The sequence below is a fragment of the Lagenorhynchus albirostris genome, chromosome 13 (genome assembly GCF_949774975.1).
Source record: "Lagenorhynchus albirostris chromosome 13, mLagAlb1.1, whole genome shotgun sequence".
NCBI lineage: Eukaryota > Metazoa > Chordata > Mammalia > Artiodactyla > Delphinidae > Lagenorhynchus > Lagenorhynchus albirostris.
Genome location: NC_083107.1, coordinates 30,202,116 through 30,225,338, shown reverse-complemented (window position 1 = coordinate 30,225,338; position 23,223 = coordinate 30,202,116). Strand labels below are relative to the sequence as shown.

General features: G+C 40.9%; 1 protein-coding gene across 1 annotated transcript in view; it reads left to right on the top strand.

Annotated features, from left to right (window-relative positions):
- ANXA4 (annexin A4) overlaps window positions 1-23,223 on the top strand; it is a 39,828-nt gene that overhangs the window by 2,937 nt on the left and 13,668 nt on the right. Inside the window, exons 3-8 of the mRNA XM_060169477.1 lie at window positions 2,102-2,196; window positions 10,977-11,090; window positions 11,918-12,008; window positions 13,602-13,681; window positions 14,788-14,844; window positions 21,316-21,409. Of these exons, the coding sequence (XP_060025460.1) occupies window positions 2,102-2,196; window positions 10,977-11,090; window positions 11,918-12,008; window positions 13,602-13,681; window positions 14,788-14,844; window positions 21,316-21,409 (531 nt within the window). The remainder of the gene's footprint in view (window positions 1-2,101; window positions 2,197-10,976; window positions 11,091-11,917; window positions 12,009-13,601; window positions 13,682-14,787; window positions 14,845-21,315; window positions 21,410-23,223) is intronic.

The window sequence follows — 23,223 nt, the reverse complement described above, 5'->3', positions numbered from 1 at the left end:
CGCCTGGAAAAAGGATGGTTGTATCTATTACCCTCTTTCTTTTTTGTTTTTCCCCCCCAAGAGAACAGAGTAGGTCACTAAGTTATGTAAACTTAAAACTCTATAGCGGGCTTCCCTGATGGCGCAGTGGCTGGGAGTCCGCCTGCCAATGTGGGGGACACGGGTTTGAGCCCTGGTCTGGGAAGATCCCACAGGCTGCAGAGCAACTAAGCCGGCGAGCCACAACTACCGAGCCCACGTGCCATAACTGCTGAAGCCCGTGCGCCTAGAGCCCATGCTCCGTAACAAGAGAAGCCACTGCAGTGAGAAGCCCGTGCACCGCAACAAAGAGTAGCCCCTGCTTGCCACAACTAGAGAAAGCCCACACACAGCAACAAAGACCCGATGCAGCCATAAATAAAAATACCCCAAAAAACAAAAAAAACCTCTATAGCTTCCTTTGTACACCTCACATTTTTCTAGATCTCTAATTTTGCAAAGAATAACTCGTAAATCTATACATTTTTTGATTTCTTCCTGAAATATTTCAATAGATTCTCCTGTAACTCATCACATCTTCCCATACAGTATGTGGGAAAATGGAAAACTCACCCAGCATATATGAACATCCAGCTGTGAAAGTCGCCTGTAAAAGCTGCTGCAAGAAACAGGCAAACAAAATTTAAGATATTTTAAATTTGTAATTCAGGGACTTCCCTCATGGTCCAGTGGTTAAGAATCTGCCTTCCAATTCAGGGGATGCGGGTTCGATCGCTGGTCGGGGAACTAAGATCCCACATGCTGCTGGACAAATTAGCCCGCGTGCCGCAACTTCTGAGCCCATGCGCTCTAGAGCCCGCACACCACAACTAGAGAGAAGCCCATGCACCACAATGAAGAGCCTTCGCACCACAACAGTAGATCCCACATGCCTCAACAAAGATCCTGCATGCTGCAGCTAAGACCCGACACAGCCAAATAAATTTTTTAAAAAGAGCAAAGATAATCTTTTAAAAATATTTTTTTAAAAACTGTAACTCATAGTGAAAAGTTTTGGTAGGATATTGCATCATGGGAATTCATGGGCAGTTATAAAAAGTTTCCTGATCAGAGATCAGGAAAGAGAGCTTAGAAAAGAAAAACACAAATACAGATCTTAAAACGCAGTGGATACAATGAGCAGCCAATTTAAACCCTGTGAAGTGCCAAATCATGAATTAAAAGACAGGTTTGAACTGTTTTGAAACTCAGAGGAGACGATAAAGAGATAAAAGTGACGAGAGAAAGGCAAGAACATGGAAGATAAATATGGGCGATCCAAAGAGGGAAAGTACTATGATCACTCACATTCATAGATAAGGAAACTAATGCTCAGAGAAGTTAACTCTTTCGTTTAGTGGCACATATATACAATGGAATATTACTCAGCCATAAAAAGAAACGAAATTGGGTTATTTGTAGTGAGGTGGATGGACCTAGAGTCTATTATACAGAGTGAAGTAAGTCAGAAAGAGAAAAACAAATACCATATGCTAACACATATATATGGAATCTTAAAAAAAAAAAAAAGGTTCTGAAGAACCTAGGGGCAGGACAGAAATGAAGACGCAGACATAGAGAATAGACTTGAGGACATGGGGAGGGGGAAGGGTAAGCTGGGACGAAGTGAGAGAGTGGCACGGACATATATACACTACCAAATGTAAGACAGATAGCTAGTGGGAAGCAGCTGCATAGCACAGGGAGATCAGCTCGGTGCTTTGTGACAGCCTGGAGGGGTGGGATAGGGAGGGTGGGAGGGAGGCTCAAGAGGGAGGGGATATGGGGATGTATGTATATGTATAGCTGATTCACTTTGTTGTACAGCAGAAACTAACACACCATTGTAAAGCAACTATACTCCAATAAAGATGTTAAAAAAAAAAAAAGCTAATGAAAGGAGAGACCGAGACTCTAATCTAGTGTCTGTTTTCCCACCAAAATAGACAAACCCTCTGAACAAGAACTTCTTTTCTTAGAAAGCTCTCTGCGTGTGTTTGGGTTACACCAGTGTCCGCAGAGGAACCCATTGTCTCATTCCTCTCTCAAATCACACTCACTCCCTGTCTCCGCTCCTCACCAGGCACAGATGAAGACGCCATCATCAATGTCCTGGCCTATCGCAACACGGCCCAGCGCCAGGAAATCAGGACGGCCTACAAGACCACCATCGGCAGGGTAGGTGGCAGCTCTCTGGCTTGACAAGGGACCTGTCAGCAGTAAGGAAGCAGGGTCCCCTTCCTTCTTGAATCCTGAAGTAGTGGCCCTTGGTTTTTAAAAGATGGATGCTTTGCCTTGTGTAAAGATGTTCTTGGAAAAAACAAACAAAAAACACTTTCAACACGTTCAAGAGTTCCTCCACTGTCCATAGCCAGAAGTGATTTCAGGGAGCTCTTGATTCACAAAATTCAAGGCTAAGTTTAGTCTCTTCCCCCACAAGTCCTTTTAGGGACTTGGTTGCGGAATGGACTCAGCCCCCTACCCTTTGGAGCACTGGGCAGGGCTCAGATTTCAGTGTTGCTTCCCTTGGCCTTTCCTTTAGGCCACTTGCAAATGAAGATCTTCCAAACTGACTAAAATGTTTAAATCCAGTTTGTTCTAAATAGGCTCTCCGAGGATTTAGGGTCCATCCAACTCTTCTACATAAACCCATTTGTAGTATATATTCATTCCTTTGAATGATCCTTAATTGAGAGCCACCCCCTCCAGTTCTAGAATGGGGCTCTGTGTGTGTGTGTGTGTGTGTGTGTGTGTGTGTGTGTGTGTATGTATTTTAGTGGCTTATGCATTCAAAGGCGGTTCACTCACCATGTTTTCCCCTTCCTCTTTGAATTCCACACCCCTGAGCAACCCTGTCTCAGTCTCGTTTTCAACAGCTTACTTACCAGGGTCATTCACCCAATCTTTCCACATCACTGGAAGCCCATCTGTGTGATTAGAGAATCTTATTATTGAGGTAATGTTATCAATGAGTGCTTCCAGGTCTCAGAGTGCTGTTAACTCCATGATAAGTATTTCTATTCTTGGATATTTTTATAAAAGCTAGTCAGACGGGCTGCCTCTCAAAGGCAGGCATTAAGCTGCTGGGTGGGGCACGGCTGGCTCAGCTCTTCCCGGGAGCATCTACATGCAAACCTTGGCTGGGCACCAATGGGATTCCTCCCTCAGATTGCTCAGAGTACCTTCTGGGCATTTTAAGCTCTTCTCCATCCCCAAAGAAATTTAATGAACATGCATGAGATGTGTGAGCTAGAGACAAAGTGTTGCCACACATTTGGGGTTGATTATTCAGCTTCAGAACTAAGCTGATCTGACAGCAATTTGTTTAGATGACCAACCTTAATAGAGTGACTGAACGCTAATTTATTTGTTCATTCATCTATTTGATACGTGTGGATGTAACATAAAAATATGCACAATAGACTGAAATATAGTGTTGCAGACTCAAGTTTGTGAGAATCTGAGATCGGAACTTGAAACCAAATCAACTCCCTATCGGTTGATCTTAAGCAGGTTCTTAAATTCTCTGACCTGTTCTAGGAGGAAATGTGACTAAATGTCTTTAGGAATTGGTCCTTTGGACTCCCTCTTGTGAGAACACCAGAATCACAATTAGCTGCTGGACAGTCATCGACAGGAAGACACTGGAACTCAACAAAAGAAATACCCCACATCCAAAGACAAAGGAGAAGCCACAATGAAACGGTAGGAGGGGCGCAATCACAGGAAAATCAAATCCCATAACTGCTGGGGGTGACTCACCGACTGGAGAACACTTATACCCCAGAAGTCCACCCACTGGAGTGAAGGTTCTGAGCCCCACGTCACGCTTCCCAACCTGGGGGTCTGGCAACGGGTGGAGGAATTCCTAGAGAATCAGACTTTGAAGCCTAGTGGGAATTGATTGCAGGACCTCAGCAGGACTGGGGGAAACAGAGTCTCAACTCTTGGAGGGCACACACAAAGTAGTGTGCACATCAGGATCCAGGGGAAGGAGCAGTGACCCAAGGGGAGACTGAACCAGAACTACCTGCTAGTGTTGGAGGGTCTCCTGCAGAGGCCAGGGGTGGCTGTGGCTCACTGTGGGGACAAGGACACTGGCAGCAGAAGTTCTTGGAAGTACTCCCTGGCAAGAGCCCTCCCAGAGTCCGCCGTTAGCCCCAAAGAGCCCAGGTAGGCTCCAGCGTTCAGTTGCCTCAGGCCAAACAACCAAAAGGGAGGGAACCCAGCCCCACCCACCAACAGTCAAGGGGATTAAAGTTTTACTGAGCTCTGCCCACCAGAGCAACAGTCAGCTATACCCACCACCAGTCCCTCCCATCAGGAAACTTGAACAAGCCTCTTAGATAGCCTCATCCACCAGAGGGCAGACAGCAGAAGCAAGAAGAAATACAATCCTGCAACCTGTGGAACAAAAACCACATTCACAGAAAGATAGACAAGATGAAAAGGCAGAGGGCTATGTACCAGATGAAGGAACAAGATAAAACCCCAGAAAAACAACTAAATGAAGTGGAGATAGGCAGCCTTCCAGAAAAAGAATTCAGAATATTGATAGTGAAGATGATCCCAGGACCTTGGAAAAAGAATGGAGGCAAAGATCAAGAAGATGCAAGAAATGTTTAACGGAGATCTAGAAGAATTAAAGAACAAACAAACAGAGATGAACAATACAATAACTGAAATGAAAAATACACTAGAAGGAATCAATAGCATGATAACTGAGGCAGAAGAATGGATAAGTGACCTGGAAGACAGTATGGTGGAATTCACTGCTGTGGAACAGAATAAAGAAAAAAGAATTAAAGGAAATGAAGACAGCCTAAGAGACCTCTGGGACATTAAATGTAACAACATTCGCATTATAGTGGTCCCAGAAGGGGAAGAGAGAGAGAAAGGACCAGAGAAATTATTTGAAGAGATTATAGTCAAAAACTTCCCTAACATGGGAAAGGAAATAGCCACCCAAGTTCAGGAAGCGCAGCGAGTCCCATACAGGATAAACCTAAGGAGAAACACGCCGAGACACATAGTAATCAAACTGGCAAAAATTAAAGACAAAGAAAAATTATTGAAAGCAGCAAGTGAAAAATGACAAATAACATACAAGGGAACTTCCATAAGATTAACAGCTGATTTCTCAGCAAAAACCCTACAAGCCAGAAGGGAGTGGCATGATATACTTAAAGTGATGAAAGGGAAGAACCTACAACCAAAATCACTCTACCCAGCAAGGATCTCATTCAGATTTGATGGAGAAATCAAAAGCTTTACAGACAAGCAAAAGCTAAGAGAATTCAGCACCACCAAACCAGCTCTACAATAAATGCTAAAGGAACTTCTCTAAGTGGGAAACACAAGAGAAGAAAAGGACCTACAAAAACAAACCCAAAACAATTAAGAAAATGGTCATAGGAACATACATGTCGATAACTACCTTAAACGTGAATGGATTCAATGCTCCAACCAAAAGACACAGGCTTGCTGAATGGATACAAAAACAAGACCCATCTATATGCTGTCTACAAGAGACCCACTTCAGACCTAGGGACACATACAGACTGAAAGTGAGGGGATGGGAAAAGATATTCCATGCAAATGTAAATCAAAGAAAGCTGGAGGAGCTATACTCATATCAGATAAAATAGACTTTAAAATAAAGAATGTTACAAGAGACAAGGAAGGAAACTGCATAATGATCAAGGGATCAAACCAAGAAGAAGATATAACAATTATAAATATATATGCACCCAACATAGGAGCGCATCAATACATAAGGCAACTGCTAACAGCTATAAAAGAGGAAATCGACATTAACACAGTAATAGTGGGGGACTTTAACACCTCACTTACACCAATGGACAGATCATCCAAAGTGAAAATAAATAAGGAAACAGAAGCTTTAAATGACACAATAGATCAGATAGATTTAATTGATATTTATAGGACATTCCATCCCAAAACAGCAGATTACACTTTCTTCTCAAGTGCGCATGGAACATTCTCCAGGATAGATCACATCCTGGGTCACAAATCAAGCCTCAGTAAATTTAAGAAAATTGAAATCATATCAAGCATCTTTTCAGACCATAAAGCTATGAGATTAGAAATGACTTACAGGAAAAAAAACGTAAAAAACACAAACAGATGGAGGCTAAACAATACATTACTAAATAACCAAGAAATCACTGAAGAAATCAAAGAGGCAATCAAAAAATACCTAGAGACAGGGCTTCCCTGGTGGCACAGGGAAGAGTCCGCCTGCCGGTGCAGGGGACACGGGTTCGTGCCCCAGTCCGGGAGGATCCCACATGCCACGGAGCGGCTGGGCCCGTGAGCCATGGCCGCTAAGCCTGCGCGTCTGGAGCCTGTGCTCCGCAACGGGAGAGGCCGCAACAGTGAGAGGCCCGTGTACCGCAAAACAAAACAAAAAAAAGAAACGTTAAAGAACACGCACACCACACACAAGTATTAGCACTAATAAACAAATTTGGCAAATTTTCAGAGTGCAACATCGACACTCAAAAATCAGTTCTTTAAAAAAAAAAATAATACCTAGAGACAAATGACCATGAACACATGACGATCCAAAACCTATGGGATGCAGCAAAAGCAGTTCTAAGAGGGAGTTTATAGCTATACAAGCCTACCTCAAGAAACAAGAAGAATCTCGAATAAACAATCTAACCTTACACCTAAGGGAACTAGAGAAAGAAGAACAAACAAAACCCAAAGTTAGCAGAAGGAAAGAAGTCATAAAGATCAGAGCAGAAAAAAAATGATACAGAAACAAAGAAAACAATAGCAAAGATCAATAAAAGTAAGTGCTGGTTCTTTGAGAAGATAAACAAAACTGATAAACCATTAGCCAGACTCATCAAGAAAGAAAGGGAGAAGACTCAAATCAATTAAATTAGAAATTAAAAAGGAGAAGTTACAACAAACACCGCAGAAATACAACACATCCTAAGAGACTACTGCAAGTAACTCTGTGCCAATAAAATGGACAACCTGGAAGAATGGACAAATTCTTAGAAATGTATAACCTTCCAAGACTGAACCAGGAAGAAATAGAAAATATGAACAGACCAATCACAAACACTGAAACTGTGATTAAAAATCTTCCAACAAACCAAAGTCCAGGACCCGATGGCTTCACAGGTGAATTCTATCAAACATTTAGAGAAGAGCTAACACCCATCCTTCTCAAACTCTTCCAAAAAATTGCAGAGGAAGGAACACTCCCAAACTCATTCTATGAGGCCACCATCTCCCTGATACCAAAACCAGACAAAGATACTACAAAAAAAGAAAACTACAGGCCAATATCACTGATGAACATAGATGCAAAAACCTCAACAAAATACTAGTAAACAGAATCCAACAACATATTAAAAGGGTCATACACCATGATCAAGTGAGATTTATCCCAGGGATGCAAGGATTCTCCAATATATGCAGATCAATCAATGTGATACACCATATTAACAAATTGAAGAATAAAAACCATATGATCATCTCAATAGATGCAGAAAAAGCTTTTGACAAAATTCAACACCCATTTCTGATAAAAACTCTCCAGAAAGTGGGCATAGAGGGAACCTACCTCAACATAATAAAGGCCATATACAACAAACCCACAGCAAACATCATTCTCAATGGTGAAAAACTGAAAGCATTTCCACTAAGATCAGGAATGAGACAAGGATGTCGACTCTCCCCATTACTATTCAACATAGTATTGGAAGTTCTAGCCATGGCAATCAGAGAAGAAAAAGAAATAAAAGGAATACCAGTTGGAAAAGAAGAAGTAAAACAGTCACTGTTTGCAGATGACAGCATACTGTACATAGAGAATCCTAAAAATGCCACCAGAAAGCTACTAGAGCTAATCAATGATTTGGTAAAGTTGCAGGATACAATATTAATGCACAGAAATCTCTTGCATTCCTATACACTAATGGTGAAAAATCTGAAAGAGAAATTAAGGAAACACTCCCATTTACCATTGCAACAAAAAGAATAAAATACCTAGGAATAAACCTACCTAGGGAGACAAAAGACCTGTATGCAGAAAACTATATGATGCTGATGAAAGAAATTAAAGATGATACCAACAGATAGAGAGATATACCATGTTCTTGGATTGGAAGAAACCATGTTGTTAAAATGACTATACTACCCAAAGCAATCTACGGATTCAGTGCAATCCCTGTCAAATTACCAATGGGATTTTTTACGGAACTAGAACAAATAATCTTAAAATTTGTTTGTAGACACAAAAGACCCTGAATAGCCAAAGCAGTCTTGAGGGAAAAAAACAGAGCTGGAGGAATAAGACTCCCTGACCTCAGACTATAGTACAAAGCTACAGTAATCAAGACAATACGGTACTGGCACAAAAACAGAAACACAGATCAATGGAACAAGATAGAAAGCCCAGAGATAAACCCAGACACCTATGGTCAACTAATCTATAACAAAGGAGGCAAAGATATACAATGGAGAAAAGACAGTCTCTTCAATAAGTGGTGCTGGGAAAACTGGACAGCTACATGTAAAAGAATGAAATTAGAACACTCCCTAACACCATACACAAAAATAAACTCAAAATGGATTACAGACCTAAATGTAAGACCTGACACTTTAAAACTCTTAGAGGAAAACATAGGAAGAACACTCTTTGACATAAATCACAGCAAGATCTTTTTTCATCCACCTCCTAGAGTAATGAAAATAAAAACAAAAATAAACAAATGGGACCAAATGAAACTTAAAACTTTTGCACAGCAAAGGAAACCATAAACAAGACCAAAAGACAACCCTCAGAATGGGAGAAAATATTTGCAAACGAATCAACAGACAAAGGATTAATCTCCAAAATATACAAACAGCTCATGCAGCTCAATATTAAAGAAAGAAACAACCCAATCCAAAAATGGGCAGTAGATCTAAATAGACATTTCTCCAAAAAAGACATACACATGGCTAAGAAGCACATGAAAAGCTGCTCAACATCACTAATTATTAGAGGAATGCAAATCAAAACTACAATGAGGTATCACCTGACACCAGTTAGAATGGGCATCATCAGAAAATCTACAAACAACAAATGCTGGAGAGGGTGTGGAGAAAAGGGAACACTCTTGCACTGTTGGTTGGAATGTAAATTGATATAGCCACTATGGAGAACAGTATGGAGGTTCCTTAAAAGACTAAAAATAGAATTACCATATGACCCATCAATCCCACTACTGGGCATATACCCAGAGAAAACCATGATTCAGAAAGACACATGCACTCCAATGTTCATTGCAGCACTATTTACAATAGCCAGGTCATGGAAGCAACCTAAATGCCCATCGACAGATGAATGGTTAAAGAAGATGTGGTACATATATTCAATGGAATGTTAATCAGCCATTAAAAGGAACGAAACTGGGTCATTTGTAGAGACGTGGATGGATCTAGAGACTGTCATACAGAGTGAAGTAAGTCAGAAAGAAAAAACAAATATCGTATATTAACGCATGTATGTGGAACCTAGAAAAATGGTACAGATGAACCGGTTTGCAGAGTAGAATTTGAGACACAGATGTAGAGAAGAAACGTATGGACACCAATGGGGGAAAATTGTGGGGGGTTGGGGATGGTGGTGTGCTGAATTGGGCGATTGGGATTGACATGTATACACTGATGTGTATAAGATTGATGACTAATAACCTGCTGTGTAAAAAAAGAAAAATGCGGTTGATATAATTCCATTTTTGTGGGTTAAAAAAAATGTCTAGTAAAAACTCATGGAGCTGTTTACACACACACACAAAAAGAAATTGGTCCTTTGTCCAAATAATTGCATTTCTTTTTAATCATTGAGCGTTAAGAAATAATCATGAATGATCACAAGGATGCGGCTAAATGCTTGTTTAGAAGAATAGTAGAAAAATAGAACGGGGGTCTTATTAAAGAAATTATATTGCCTCTACATATGGAAATTTCTGCAGCTGTTAAAAATGTTGTAGGTAAATATTGACTTGGATATACATTCAGGGTATATTGTTAAGTGAGCGAATACACTGATGTTGGAACCCCTTTACACTCTTAAATTATTGAGGACCTTTCTGTTTTTGTGGGTTACATCTATTGATGTTAACCATTTTAAAAATTAAAACTTAAATTAAGGACATTTAAAAATAGGTATTTGTTAACTTATTTAAAAAACTGTAAAAACATATTACATGTTAACATAAATAACGATTTTAGGAAAAAATAGCTTTATATTCCAAAAGAGAAAAAATTAGTGAGAAGATTGGCATTCTTTTAATATTTTTCAAATCTCTTTAATGTCTGCTTAATGGAATACCCTGGATTCTCATATCTGCTTCTGCTTTCAACTTGTTGCGATATGTGGTTTTGGTTGAAGTAGGAAGGAAATCTGGTCTTGTACAGATAGGTAATTGGGAAAGGGAGGAATATTTTATTATTATTATTATTTTTTTTTTTTTTGCAGTACGCGGGCCTCTCACTGTTGTGGCCTCTCCCGTCGCGGAGCACAGGCTCCGGACGCGCAGGCCCAGCGGCCATGGCTTACGGGCCCAGCTGCTCCGCGGCATGTGGGATCCTCCCGGACCGGGGCACGAACCCGTATCCCCTGCATCGGCAGGCGGACTCTCAACCACTGCGCCACTAGGGAAGCCCGGGAGGAGTATTTTAATAGCCTTTTCGCATAACTGTAGATCTGTAGACGTACTGAGTAGCCTTTGGAAAGCTTCCCTGGACAACTGTGAGAGGATGAGAGTGTAAAGTCAGATCCCACGTCTTAGTGTTATTACGAAGATGGTTTTGTGCACACCAGCCCCTGAAAGGGTCTTGGAGCCCCCAGCTGTCCCTGGACCCCTCTGAGGGTGGCTGGTTTCCGTTACTGTAGCAGTTAAGCAGCGTGCTTTCTTGTGTCCCAGGACCTGATGGACGACTTGAAGTCAGAACTGAGTGGCAACTTCGAGCAGGTGATCTTGGGGATGATGACGCCCACGGTGCTGTACGACGTGCAGGAGCTGCGAAAGGCCTTGAAGGTTCATGGTCCTCCCCTCCTGCTCTGTTTGTGTAAATGCTGGCTGCTGGTGGGCTTTCTCAAGAGACAGTGATAGAGGCCTCCTGAGAGTGGGGAGGAGGAGATATAGGAGAAAGATTTTCCTGCATTTATGACAACTTGAAAACATGACATTGCATTCTAGCCACTGTAATTTAAAAGTTGTCTCTCCAGAAGTTAAGGAATCATTTGTTCTTTCCTGTGGCTCACTGGGGACTGATTAAACTTGTGCTTTTGGTGCAGCTCCAGAAGCTTTCTTGCTGTATTAGCTACTTTTGAGATATGAAGCTTCTGACTGACATCTTGGGGGCCTCTCGGTCTGCTCAGAACTGGTAAAGTGTTCTCAGCTGGATGCTAGATCCACTGTGCCCTACCCCAGGGTCTGCCGATTGTTAATGACCAAGTATGAAATTCAAATACAACTACCCTCCTCCACCATGTCAGTAAATACTCAGCCTCGTGGAAGGTTCTGGGCTAGACTCTGGAGAAACAAAGAGATAACAGCCTTTGGCAGAAGATTCTGCCCTGCAAAGAAAAGTACAGGAGAGGGCAAGGAAAGACAGCCCCCAGAGGGCAGAAACTGTCCCTAACCAGCACATAGAAACAGCCTATAAATGTATGTTATGACTAATAATGATTATAGTAGACATGTTGGAATTTGGGTCGGACAGTTAAAAAGGAGCAAATCCTGTTGCTAGAACTTGGTGAGTTGTTTTTATTCTCTGCAGATTCCTGGTTGTATTCCTCCTGTGTGTGGGACTCAACTTGGTAAACTGACTCATAGCCCTCTCCTCTGGGTTTTGCATTTAGGGCGCAGGCACGGATGAGGGCTGCCTGATTGAGATCCTGGCCTCCCGGATGCCCGAGGAGATCCGGCGCATAAACCAGACCTACCAGCTGCGTATGTAGCATCCTCAGTGGCCCTGGCTGAGGCCCTGTTCTCTGAGACCTAGAGTAACAGCAGGTGGTTACCCACTGAAACACTGACCACGAGGGATCTTCAGTTCCAAGCTCTGCCTTCAGGCAGATCCCTGTCTACACAAATGACTGTTGGCTTTTCAAGACTTCTCAGATGCACCTGCCACTCTACTTAGGCTACCCAGGGTTTTATTACCCTGAAAGCTGGAAAGGGGTTCCTTATTATCAAGCAGAGAATCAAAGGTGCTTGTTCAAAAGTGGTGGTGCCATTGAATCTTAGCATTCCAGGGAATGGCCTGGAGGAGCAGTCTTGCCCAACTTCTTACCTTCAGACTGGACTATAGGTCCTGCAGCCACCTCAGAGGGATAACCACTTGCTCCCCTCTTAAGAATCTCCAGAGGGCTTCCCTGGTGGCGCAGTGGTTGAGAGTCCGCCTGCCGATGCAGGGGACACGGGTTCGTGCCCCGGTCCGGGAGGATCCCACATGCCGCGGAGCGGCTGGGCCCGTGAGCCATGGCCGCTGAGACTGCGCATCCGGAGCCTGTGCTCCGCAACGGGAGAGGCCACAACAGTGAGAGGCCCGCGTACCACAAAAAAAAAAAAAAAAATTCTCCAGAGAACGATACATCAATACATGCCTTTAAAAGATGCCTACCTTTTTACCCTAAGAATATAATAAAAATGCACAAAGGTTTAGATCACACAGTGTTGCTTATATTAGCTTAAAATGTCCAACAGGTTGGCTAAACAAAATATGGTACACACACACAATGTATTCATCAAAACGTATATTGAAGGATATTATTAAATTACAATAAGTGGTATGGTGTATGGATAAGTGAAAAGGACAAATCATAAAATGGGATGCTATGATCCCGTTTTTCAAAGAAAGAAAAAGAATATGTGTGTATGGGGGGAAATGAGGAAGGATATTCACCACAATGTTATCAATGATTATTATTTCTGGGTGATTAGATTCATGATGAGGTTTTCTTTTCCTCCCTTCATTTTACTTAGTTGTTTTTTCCTAAGTTTTCTGTAATAAACACATACACTTTGGTAGAAAGAAAACAAAACAATAAGAGTTTTTTGGTAAGTGTTCAGATCTGGAGATTCTAAACCTCGGGAGTCTGGTTCTAGCGCTGGCTCCCCACGTCTGCCGCATACAGGACTTCTCCCTATGGACAGTCCCTGGCTTGTCCCCAAACACAGGTTCAGAAACCCCACTCTGTTTGCCTTTCCACGGGCTGCTTAGCTGCTTCTCTGCGTCACTGCCAACCATGTTCAGGACAAACCCCTGGACGGTAGGAACCACAGAGTGGGGATCACAGCCCGGCCTTCTCAACTGCCCAATTCAAGGAAAAAGAGCATCTCATTTCCCCTCTAATGACAAGCTAAACTTATCTTGACCATTTTACCAGAGTTTAGTTTTTGGAAAACTATGTGTGGGCTGAAAAACCTCACGAGGAGCTGCTTCAGTAGACAGGTCCTGAAGAGGGTGGGAGGCTCTGGGGTGTGATGTGGTGCCGGGCAGGGTTCTTTACTCTGATGTCACTGATTTTACTCTCTTGCTAGAATATGGGCGGAGCCTTGAAGATGACATTCGCTCTGACACGTCGCTTATGTTCCAGCGCGTGCTGGTGTCTCTGTCTGCTGTGAGTCGCTCCCTCCTTTTGCGGGGGAGGGTTGGGTGTTATTGAGACACTTACTCTCTACCCACTTTTCCAGCCTTTCTCATCTTTTCACCCTCCCAAGTGGGCATATTCCCCTGTGTTTTTCTTGGGTCTCTGTTATTTTATCCTCTCTCCTTTAAAGACTCTGCTAGTCATGTAGGCCCATTTGTTCTCATTTATACATACAAGCACCGGATACATGCCAGGTGCTCTTTTTTTGTTTGTTTTAAAGTTGTTTTTTGTTTTTTGATGTGGACCATTTTTAAAGTCTTTATTGAATTTGTTACAATATTGCTTCTGTTTTATGTTTCGGGTTTTTTTTTGCACGTGTGGGATCTTAGCTCCGACCAGGAATCGCACCTGCATTGGAAGGCGAAGTCTTAAGCACTGGACTGCCCCGGAAGTCCCAGGAAGAGTAATGTTATAGCGATATGTTAGATGAATTGAACCAGAGGCGGGGAGCCCAGGCAGGAAGGTTACCTCGGTATTCCAGATACCGTGAAAAAAGCAGGTCTGGGCTAGTGTGGGAGCAGGGGTGCCAGAAAAGAGAGATGGATTTGCAAGGCCTTCCCGGTGAGCTGGTGTTGGTGAGGGATGGGGCACTTTCAGGTGCTCCTCAAGCCCCCACCGTTGGCCCCAGAGTCTCTTGATTCTCCTGTCTTTCCAGCTCCTGTTTGGCAGAATTGATCAGTGTACATTTGCCAGTTAGGAAGGCATAAGTCAGCAGGGAAGACACAGGAGTGGGGGCAGGGGAGGAAGGAGTAGAGGACTGTCCCAGAGGGAGCAGTCACCAGGCCATATGTGTCCTCCTGCCCCTTCAGCTGGCAGAGACGCCCACACAACATCAGGGAGCCACACCGAGCTTGCCTTCTGATCGGTCAGCTCAGAACTGTGGGAATATCGCAAGCACGTTCAAAGACATCTGTCCTCTCTCCCTAAGCTGGACTCAGGACCCCTTCTGTCTAATTACCATGTCCTTGGGTTCCCACACACTCTGTCTTATCAGACCTCCCAAATCTTCATGGATCCTCTCTCAGTCTCTTTGGTTTGTTTTTCTCATGCTCAGGGTTTGTTTTTCTCATCCTCAGGGTGGCAGGGATGAAGGAAATTATCTGGATGATGCTCTCGTGAGACAGGATGCCCAGGTCAGTAGAACTGCAGCTTCTTTCTTCTCTTTTGCCAATAAGACAGACCCTAGTTGGTGGACACTAGTTGTGTCCTAGTTGGTGGACACACACACACACACACACACACACACACACACACACACATATATATATATATATATATATATATATATACCCACTCTCACCTTTTTGTGGGTTTACTAGGTGCTAGGCATTGTGTTAACTACTTTACATTTCTTCCTTACAACAGATCTGTGAAGTAGATGTTATTACTTCTGTTTTATAGATTAGGAGACAGATGCACAGATTTAAGTAACTTGTATAACATCACACAGCTGATGGAATTGTGCTCTTTGAATCCACGTCTGTTTGATTTTTTTAAAACCATGCAATTCATATTATAAACCTATAGTAATCAAAGCAGTACGGTATTGGCATTAAAACAGACATACAGATCAATGGAACAGAATACAAAGCTGAGAAATAAACCCATGCATTAATTTATGACAAAGGCGCCAAGAATATACAATGGGCAAAAGATAGTCTCTTCGATAAATTTTGTTGGGAAAACTGAAAAGCCATAAACAAAAGAATGAAACTGGACCACTACCTTACACCATACACAAAACTTCGCTCAAAATGAATTAAAGACTTGAAAGTAAGACCTGAAACCATAAAGCTTCTAGAAGAAAACATAGGTGATAAGCTACTTGATATGGGTCTTAGCAATAATTATTTTAATCTGACACCAAAGCAAAAGCAACAGAAGCAAAAATAAACAAGTAGGACTACATCAAACTAAAAAGCTTCTGCACAGCAAAAGAAACCATCAACAAAATGAAAAAGCAACATACTAAATGAGAGAAAGTACTTGCAAATCATATATCTAATAAAGGGTTAATATCTAAAATATGTAAAGAATTCATACAACTCAATAGGAAAACCCAAACAATGCAATTTTAAAATGGGCAGAAGATCTGAATAGACATTTTTCCAAAGACATACAGATGGCCAACAGACACATGAAAAGATGCTCAACATCACTAGACATCAAGGAAATGCAAATCAAAACCACAGTGAGATATCACCTCACTCCTGTCAGAATGGTTGTCATCAAAAAGACAACATGTAACGAGTGTTGGCGAGGATGTGAAGAAAAGGGAACCCACATGCACTGTTGGTGGGAATGTAAATTGGTGCAGCCACTATGGAAAACAGTATGGAGTTTCCTCAAAGAATATATAAAAATAGAACTACCTTGTGATCCAGCAATTTCACTTCTGGTATTTACCCCTCAAAAATGAAAACACTCAAAAAGATATATGCACTCCCTTGTTCATTGCAGTATTATTTACAATAGCCAAGATATGGAAGCAACCCAAGTGCCCATCAATAGATGAATGGATAAAGAAATTGTGGTGTATATGTACAATGGAATAATGCTAGTCAGCCATAAAAAAAGGATGAAATCTTACTATTTGCAACAATGTGAATGGAGGGCATTATGCTAAGTGAAATAAGTCAGAAAGAGAAAGACAAATACTGTATGATCTCACCTATGTGTGGAATCTAAACAGACAAACAACAACCAAAAAAACCAACCTCATAGATACAGAGAACAGATTGGTGGTTGCCAGAGGCAGGGGTGGAGGTGGGCAAAATGGGTGAAGGGGATCAAAAGGTAGACTTAGTTATAAAATAAGTAAGTCATAAGGATATAATGTATACCACAGCGACTGCAGTTAATAACACTGTATTGCATACTTGAAAGTTCCAAAGAGAAAAAGATCTTAAAAGTCCTCATCATAAGAAAAAAAATTTCGTAACTGTGTATGGTGCCAGATGATAACTAGACTCATTGTGATGATCATTTCTCAATACATACAAATATCAAATCATTATGTTTTACACTTGAAACTAAAATAACGTTATATGTCAGTTATACCTAAATTAAAAAAAAATACACACAACGAAAACCATGCAATTCAACAAATACTTGAGAGTTCTTCAAGGAGCACAGTTCTCCTTGGAAGTGACCAGATGAAAAGGTGCTTCCAAACAAATTTGGGCTGGGAGAAGTTGGAAGGAGTAGAAGCAGTAGAACTCAGAATAGGGTTTTTCTGGATCCTCCAAGTCTTACAGAGAGGCAAGGAATTTAAGAACAACTCCAGTCAAGGCTTCAGCTCTTCTTCCAAGATGAGACAGTAGGAAAACCTGGTCAACCTTCGCTCTTTAACATACGTCAGCAGTAACGGATATATGCAAACTTTGGGTATTATAGCTGAATTTTGATGTAGGAAAGTAAATGAGTTTGAGATGAAAAGAATTATCAGAACAAGTGGAATTAGCTAGTAATTTATTATCAAAGGCAGAAATTTTAAAGTATAGAGAGGCTATTATCTAAAAGTCCAATTTTATCTATTCTTGGTATGAAAACTGCATTGAAGGAAATAGCAGGCAGTATTCAGAATTCCTACTTTAAAAAGAAATTTGTAGGATATTAATGCCACATTAAAATGCCCCTTGGAGCTTTTGTTAGAAGATGGCACATGTTTGATTCCCTTCTGAAAAACAAACAAACCAGGAAATACAAAAATAGAGAAAAATCTGCATCAACACTGGAAACTGTGGAGGAGGGCCATTAAAATGCCAGATGGGCAGCAAAGCTGGGCCAGGGATGCAGGAGAGCCATTCCTGCCCCAGAAAAGATGCTAACACACACACACACACACACACACACACACACACACACGCCCTGCCCCCACTAGAAATAGACACAGCGGCTTCCTGCAAATGGGGAAACCCCTCAGGGAAGACTTGGGCTGTGTCTTAGGTGCCTCCACTGGACCAGCAGCATGTCCTCCTGTTTGAAATTCATCCAAATGAAAAGTGAGGAGCTCAAAGGAGAATCCACTTCACCTCGTTCTGGAGGAAAAACCAGGTCTGGATATACTGTTCATCATTTCAAGATCAAAGAGCATGAACATCACCAAATCCCAACTCAAACACTTTGTGGTCTGTGAACAAACTGGGCCACAAAGGGAGGCAAACATGGGCTCACTGTATGGAAGAGACAGATTTCAGATCGCTTTGGATCCTGACACAAATGAGAGAACGACAGATTTTAATTAAACAAGAGCCAAAAATAAAAAAGATGCAATGAGAAAATAATGGAGATGAAAATGGAGCTGGATGAAGGGCAAGCAGAGATAAAGAGAGAGCTACATGAGTGGAGGAGAGGTGTTCTTAGGAACAAGGAAAGACAGAATCTAAATGTTTATTAGAAGCAGAAGTGATCAGAAATGACATTGCAGAAAACAATCATTGTGGAAGGCAGTACTAAAAAATCTCCAGGGTTCGGAAGAAAAGGACAAAGCAATCAGAGAAGAGGAAGAATATAGAGGAGACACTGTGGAGATTAGAATCTCAACAAGAAGGGTGTGGACAAATTTGCCCTAAAATATATTTCAATATATAATAAATGTACAAATAAATTAAAGCATCTGGTCCTGGTGTAAGAATAGGGAGAAATCAATGGAATGATTAGAAAGTCTAAGAGCAGAACCAAGCCTATGTGAGAATATTCAGGAATACATACAGAATAGATGCATTTCAAGTCAGTGAAGAAAACACAGATTACTCAGTGGAGTTGGGACAATTGGCTAACCATTTGGGAAACAATAAAGTTAGATCCCAACTTTCACCTGACATTGTAATAAACTCCAAATAGATTGAAATTTTTAACATAAATAAAGCAAGCCATAAAGGTACTATAAAAAAGTATAGTTAAATATTCTTTTTTAAATCTGGAGCTGGGAAAGGATTTTGTATGCATTTTCTTTTAAGGCAGAAACCATAAAGGAAAAGGGTTGATAGTTTGGCTAAAAAAAAAAAAAAAAAAAAATGCACTGTCTTAGCAAACAATACCACAAACAAAATTACAAGATCAAATGATAGAATGGGAAGAAATTTCACCTTATGTATAATAAGCTTAATATATAAAGTACATAAGTAAACTACAGTTTTGATACTATGAATAAGAATGCCCCATTTCTCAAAAAAAAATGGTCCATGTGTATTAACAGGCAACTCAAAAAAAGGAAAAATAGAAATGGCAAATACACCAAAAGATGACCAACCTCACTAGTTATTTTTTTTTTAATTAACACAGAAAGATACCATCTTCTACCCATTACTAAAACTTTACTCAACTTCATTCTTATGGTATTTTACAAAAGTATCGTTCTGTGACAGATTGAAAGTTCATTCCTTGCCCACATGTTCTAGTTACTATTGCTGTATAACAAACCACCTCAAACTCAGTGACATAAAACGGCTACCATTTTAGTACGACCGTGGATTCTGTGGGCCAATAATCCACACAAGGCACAGGTGAGATGGCTTGTCTCCTCTCTGCAATGTCAGAGGTCTTAGCTGGGAAGACTTGAGTAGCTGGAGGTGACTCAAATGGCTGGGGTTGAAGGCTCCATCACTCATGTGTCTGGTGTCTGGGCTGCAGTGACTCAAAGGCTGGGCTCATCTGGGGCTTTGAAAGGATCTCTTATATGTGGCCTCTCCAGGTGGCGTGGGCTTCCCAGATCATGGCGGCTGCATTTCAAGAGGGACCATCTGGAAAGGCAGCATTCCACGAGAACCAAAGCTGCCTGACCTTTATGACCTAGCCTCAGAAATCAGTGTCACTGCCACCATGCTTTAGTGATTGAAGCAGTCACAAGCCTGCTGAGATTCAAGTTTGAAAAACACTGAATTAGATGAACCTTTTGTGCCCTCCCAGCTTTAAAATTCCACGGTCCTATGAACTGACTCTTTAATAGTGTGGGAATTAGAGAAGGAAGTGAAGAAACAGCTGAGTAAATGGAGGTAAGCCCAAGGAATGACACAATGTATCAAGGTAGGGAATTTTGAGAAAATGAACAAGCCAGCTGCTGATTGTAAATGAACAGTAGGGTTTAAAAAATTTTTTTTAATAAAATACATATAAAATTTACCATCTTAACCATTTTTAAGCATACAGTTCAGTAGTGTTAAATATATGCACATTGCTGTGCAGCCAATCTTCAGAACTTTTTCTGAACTTGCACAACTGAAACGCTATGCCTGTTAAACAACTCATTTCCCCCTCGCCCCAGTCACTGGCAACCATCATTCTACTTTTGGGCTCCATGATTTTGATGCATCTAGGTACCTCATATAAGTAGAATTATGCAGTATTTGTCTTCTTGTGACTGATTTATTTCACTTAACATAATGTCCTCAAGCCTCATCTCTGCTGTAGCATGTGTCAGAATTTCCTTCCTTTTTGAGACTGCCTTGTATTCTATTGTGTGTGTATATACCATGTTTTATTAATCCATTCATGTGTCAATGGACATTTGGGTTGCTTCCACCTTTTGGCTATTGTGAATAATGCTGCTTTGAATATGGGTATACAAATAACTCTTTAAAATCCTAACTTCAAGTCTTTTGGAGATATACCAAGAAGTAGTATTGCCAGATCATATGGTAATTTCATTTTACTTTTTTTGAGGAAAAGCCATGCTGTCTTCTATAGTAGCTGCATCATTTTACATTCTCACCGACATAGCACAAGGGTTCCAATTTCTCCACATACTCATTAACACTTGTTATTTTCTGTTTGTTTGTTTTAAATAGCAGCCATTGTAACGGGTGTGAGGTGTTATGAACAGTAGTTTTGATTTATCGATAATACCGTATAGTTAAAGGGAATTCCCTGGCGGTCCAGTGGTTAGGACTCCACGCTTTCACTGCTTAGGGAGTGGGTTTAATCCCTTGTCGGGGAACTAAGACCCCACAAGCTTCACAGCACAACCAAAAAAAAAAAAAAGTAATAATATAGTTAAAGTAACCAGAATCAATTTCTTATATTTCTACCAGGTTGGAATATAAGCAATTACTAATGGGGTCCTGGTTCTACTGTGAGACCTTCTGTAGTCTCAAGCAAATCACAGATCATTCCAGAGTGGTGTTGTCCAATAGACTTTTCTGTGATGTTGAAAATGTTCTACATCTGCACTGTCTAGTATGGGTAGCCACTAGCCACAAGTAGCCACTGAGCACTTGAAATGTGGCCAGTATGACTGGGGAGTTGAATTTTTAATTTTATTTAATTAATTAAAATTCAAATAGCCACATGTAGTTAGTGGCTACTGTATAGGACAGCCCAAGTCTAGGGCATTCCTTTCGGGTCTTAAGACAGAAACATGTAGTCTGCATGTAGGGAGCTGCTGGTGTTTGCCCTGACTCTCAGGGAGATATTATAGAGTCCCATTAGTTTTATACCTAAGGAAAAATCCTGAGTCATTTCCACTCACTGCCAACACCACTTCCACTGCCATCATCAACAAAATAAAACTAAGCTAACTCTGCTCTCTGAAGTTCTGGAAATATTTACATATGTCCTGGCACCTGCTCCATTGTGTTTTAAGCTTGTACTTTGTTTGGCTTCAGGACCTGTATGAGGCTGGAGAGAAGAAATGGGGGACAGATGAGGTGAAATTTCTAAGTGTTCTCTGTTCCCGGAATCAAAACCATCTGTTGCATGGTAAGGCACTTGCCTCATTGTCTAAAGAAACTATTTGAAAGATAGTGAAAACTATATCACCTGTAATTGATAACCTTTTTCCCTTTACTTGGTACAAAGATCTAATTTTACTGAACTTAGATGTCTTACCTTGGAAATTTATGGGTGCAACAATGTGCATGAGGACCAATTGCTGAAAGATCAATTATGAATAATTAGCAGATATATTCATAGAAGTTTGGAATTCCTGTTGGTAGGAAACTGACCTCCATAGTCAGTCCTTTTTCTAAAGCAGCTCCATTTAAATTTAGTTACATAAGACAAAATCTTTAGTACATCAGCAAGCAATAAAATAGAAATGTTGGTTGACATTTATTCCTATTTAACATCCAAGTTGTAAAAGCTAATAGAGGGTTTCCCTGGTGGCGCAGTGGTTGGGAGTCCGCCTGCCGATGCAGGGGACACGGGTTCGTGCCCCAGTCCGGGAAGATCCCATATGCCGCGGAGCGGCTGGGCCCGTGAGCCATGGCCACTGAGCCTGCGCATGCGCATCCGGAGCCTGTGCTCTGCAACGGGAAAGGCCGCAACAGTGAGAGGCCCGCGTATCGCAAAAAAAAAAAAAAAAAAAAAAAAAAGTGATTTTTTTAGGGGGTATGTTGCATAAGATGAATAGTGGATGATTTCAGATTTTATTTCCTATGTGTAAAGTTTCTAATTTGCTTCTGATAATGCTAGTCTTTTTAATGTGATTTTAACTTCTTTGGGAAAAAGGTACTATACGATTGTAGAATATTTATTGTCAGGTTTATTTTCTTCTTGTAAACAGCAATAAAGGTTTAATAAAATATTTCATCTTTTATATAAGCTTTTGAGGTCTTTATGCTATATCCTAATTTTATAAACTCATCACGCCCTTATAATCACTCACAATTTACAAAACTTGTGGGAAATTTGAGAAGAATGAGTTTGCTAAATTGAAAACGTGAAAAAAATGGAAAATTACAACACATTTGGAAGTTGCAATTATTTCAGATATTCCACAGTGACAGTAGGTGATTACTCCAGTTAATAAATGTCATGGGCAGTCATCAGATGCACCAACTTCTGACTCAGATCCTTATTTTTTTTGCCTTCCCTTGCCTGATTACTAGTAAGGCAAATCTCTCCCTGGTGTTATTTTCCAAGAACTGCAGGTCCTCAGAAGCCAATTTAATGCAAATATATTTGTAACAATTTTCGCTTCGAGGCATAAGTCAATAGTTGGGCAGTTATGAAACATTTGCTTGTAAGCCACTGGAAGAAAATCTTTTCAGCATTATTTGAATAAAGAAAACGTCATAATTTTCTTACCAACCAACAATAATAGTGAGGATTCATAATAACTAAGATTTTGTTAATTATCTTCTAGGTGCAGTGCTAAGCATATTATAAGCATCCCAGTGAAGCAGCCATTATTTTCCCCATCTTACAGTGGAGAACACTGAGTCTTAGAAAATGTGTCAATTAGATTTTTAAATTCCAAGAAATAGGCACTGAATAATTACATAGGAAAAGAGAAAATCATATAGAAGGGGACAAGAGGGAAAATGGAAAATACTAGAGGTCCATTGAATTGAAGGGAGAGCTGAACAGCTCCAGAAAGACTAGAAATCAAGGCAGTTCTGAGGATCTCAGTAGAAGGGAGTCATGGATTTATTTCTAAGGCAGAGTTTCCTAAAATCTCGTCTCCATTAAAAATGCTGATTCTTGGACCCCCTACTTCAGACTGGCTAACTTAGGATTTCTGAGAGTGACACGCAAGGAGTTTAACAGGTTTCCCAGGTGATTCTTATGTT